The 2,922-nt window shown below is 40.6% G+C and overlaps 1 protein-coding gene across 1 annotated transcript; it reads right to left on the bottom strand.

Moving 5' to 3' along the window:
- Positions 1 to 1,689: 1,689 nt before the first annotated feature.
- LOC139153511 (olfactory receptor 5F1-like) lies at positions 1,690 to 2,616 on the bottom strand. Its single transcript, XM_070727531.1, has one exon. The coding sequence runs from the start codon at positions 2,614 to 2,616 to the stop codon at positions 1,690 to 1,692; it is 927 nt and encodes a 308-aa protein (XP_070583632.1).
- Between the last annotated feature and the right edge of the window lie 306 nt (positions 2,617 to 2,922).

The following is a 2,922-nucleotide window of genomic DNA, read 5'->3' as shown; positions in this document are numbered from 1 at the left end:
TAGAAAATGCCTCCATGTCCCCAGCGCTACATGTACAGCAAATGCTTCTTTCTCCCAAATAGCCCACCTCCTCTTGGTGGGGGATAGCTTCTTGGAAAGGTATGCACAAGGCAACAACTGTCTCTTTCCATTGTCTTGTGACAACACTGCTGCTATTGCCACATCGCTGGTGTCAGACTGGATCACAAACTTCCGCTCGGGGTCAGGATGTTGCAAGATTGGCTCCTTTGAAAAAAGTCTTTTAAGCCTTTCGAAAGCCTTTTGGCATTCCATCGTCCACCTGATTGGCTGAGATGATTTGGGATTAGTAGGGACTGACACAGTCTTTAATAGTTTGGTTCGGGGCAAGGCAATTTCAGCAAAAACTGGAATGAATTGCCGGCAGAAATGTCCATGTCATGCTAGCTCAGAAATGGGAGTTGAAGTCCACAAGCCTTAAACCTGCCATGTTTGAAAATCTAATCTCCAACTTGGGGGTCTTCCAACTTGCAGCTTTAAGACTTGTGGACTTCACCTCCCAGAATTCCTCCATCAGTCATGCAAGATTTGGCTCTCCTCCTGGTTCTCTCCCCCCCCACCCCAGGTTCAGATTCACACTCACTTCTGCTCTAGCTGGACTTAGAGCTGGTATCATTCTGCAACTCCAGGCTGTGAAGACATAGCAGCTGCAAGTGGGAAGCCAAGACCAGCTAAGGAAAATCTGATGAAGATTATTCACCTGGAATCGGCTGTAGTGTGAGTTCGGCTGGGGGCTGCCAGCTTTCCACCAGCTTCTTTTAAAGAGAGAGAGAGAAAAAAGGGGACAGGCAAATAACCAGCTTCTCTAGAGAAAGAAATATGTATCTCCCATCAATTGCAGTGTAATTCTGTCTTTCTTTCTGTCTTTACATTTCAATTTATGGGAGATACACATTTCTTTCTTTAGAGAAGCTTGTTATTCGCCCACCCCCTTCTCTCTCTCTCTCTTTAAAAGAAAAGAACCAGGTGGAAAGCTAGCCATCCCCATCTGAACCACACTGCAGCCGATACCTTCCTCAGAGCTTCCTTACATTGCTTCCTTATTCTCTTTAATTTGCAATTTAAAAAGTTCTGGTTTCAGTTTAGCCACTTACCCCAATTAGTCAGAAGGTTCCTTTATCATAACACAGCTCTTTTAAAAAAAATCTCTCCTCCGGCCAAAGTGCAATAAAAGTGCACAGAATCAATAATTCTGTGTTTTGCTTCCTCTAGCACAAAATTTACTTTCCTTTTCTTTTCGGATGACATCAATTAATCAGTCCCATTTTCCATTTGCAGTCTTCCAAGTCTAAAGGCAGCGAACTGCTTCCACTCCATTGCTGGTGGAGGCTCTTGTACGATGCCTGTGGGGTGTGCAAAAACTCCAAAACAGGCACCAGACCAGGTCCCCTTCTTCTCCTCCCCTTCAGGGCGGTTCTGGGCTGATTCAAAAGAATCAGCACCCCCAGACAGTGTTGCCTTGGTAGATGACACGCCTTCTCCCTTCCTATTGTATCTGTTAATGTACACCAAAATTCTATTTTTTTCACTCTCAAGAACTGATTTAGGAAGATATAGGTGGGAAAGGAGAACAAGAAATCAAACGCTCTGTTATCAATTTATTCATGGACATTTTACAATGGATTACACCATTTTTTTTAATTGCTGCAAGAACTTTTAGAGTTGAAAATGTTATTTCTTTCTAAGCATATTCAAAAATGCTGCTTGCATTTCCTTATTTTTGAAGCTGTAGATCAGAGGATTCAGCAAAGGAGTGAGTACTGTATACATCAGTGAGATTAAACAGTCTTGTTCCGTTGAGTGATTAGAGGATGAACGCATGTAAGTAAAGATAGCAGTGCTGTAGAAAATGCTAACTACAGTAAGGTGGGAGGCACAGGTAGAGAATGTTTTGACTTTGCCCTGAGTTGTCTGGATTTTGAACACAGCAGATACTATAAAAATGTAGGAGAGGACAATGAAGGAGACAGTAGTTACCATAATGCTTCCTGAGACAATGAATGTTACCAGTTCAGCAAGAGAAATATCAGAACAGGATAAATGCAGAAGAGGTGGAATGTCACAAAAGAAATGCACTATTTTATTGGAACTACAAAAGTTCAGAGAGAAAACAAAAACAGTATTGGTAATTGCATTAAGATTTCCAATGGCCCATGAGCTTGCCACCAGACACTGGCAGAGAGACTGACTCATGAGTAAAGTGTAGCGCAATGGCTGACAGATGGCTACATAACGATCATATGCCATAACAGAAAGGAGAATACCTTCTGTGGCAGCAGTAGTCAGAAAAAAGTACATTTGGAGAAAGCAACCAATAAAGGAAATCGACTTGGTCTCTGAAAGGAGGTCCCACAACATCTTTGGCATGGTAGTTGTGATGTAACAGATTTCTGTACAAGACAGATTACTCAGTAAGAAGTACATGGGAATATGGAGGCGCTGGTCAATCTTTATCAAAATAATTATGATCAAATTTCCTGTTAAAGTGACAATGTAGATCAATAGTCCAACAGCAAAAAACACGACCTGAAGTTTAGGATCATCTGTTATTCCCCAAAGAATGAATTCTTTTAGGTTAGTATGATTCTTTGTTTCCATTTTGCTACTGATTTCCCTCTGAAGAACACGACAGGATTCCTTGGGAAGATTTTATAATCAGGAAGAAATAAAAACATAGTAAAATAATTAAATATTTATGGCCATCAAGTTGGATTTCAATTTCTGACAATATATTGAGAAACTATTGAATGACATAGATTTGCATTTTACTAGGATTGCCATTAGGGTAGGAGACCTTATCAATAAATTTAATGTTGAGCATCTGATCAGGTAGGATTAATTTTTCCTCTAAGGAATTTATCTATGACTTCTTACGATTTGTCTAGCAACATGGTATTGTACATT

Source organism: Erythrolamprus reginae, chromosome Z (genome assembly GCF_031021105.1).
Source record: "Erythrolamprus reginae isolate rEryReg1 chromosome Z, rEryReg1.hap1, whole genome shotgun sequence".
Taxonomy (NCBI): domain Eukaryota; kingdom Metazoa; phylum Chordata; class Lepidosauria; order Squamata; family Dipsadidae; genus Erythrolamprus; species Erythrolamprus reginae.
Note: the sequence above shows the minus strand (reverse complement) of the source record. Positions and strands in the feature narration are given on the sequence as shown.

Bases quoted from the DNA above. Each gene is read 5' to 3' on its own strand.
- LOC139153511 (XM_070727531.1), bottom strand. From the start codon at position 2,616: ATGGAAACAAAGAATCATACTAACCTAAAAGAATTCATTCTTTGGGGA.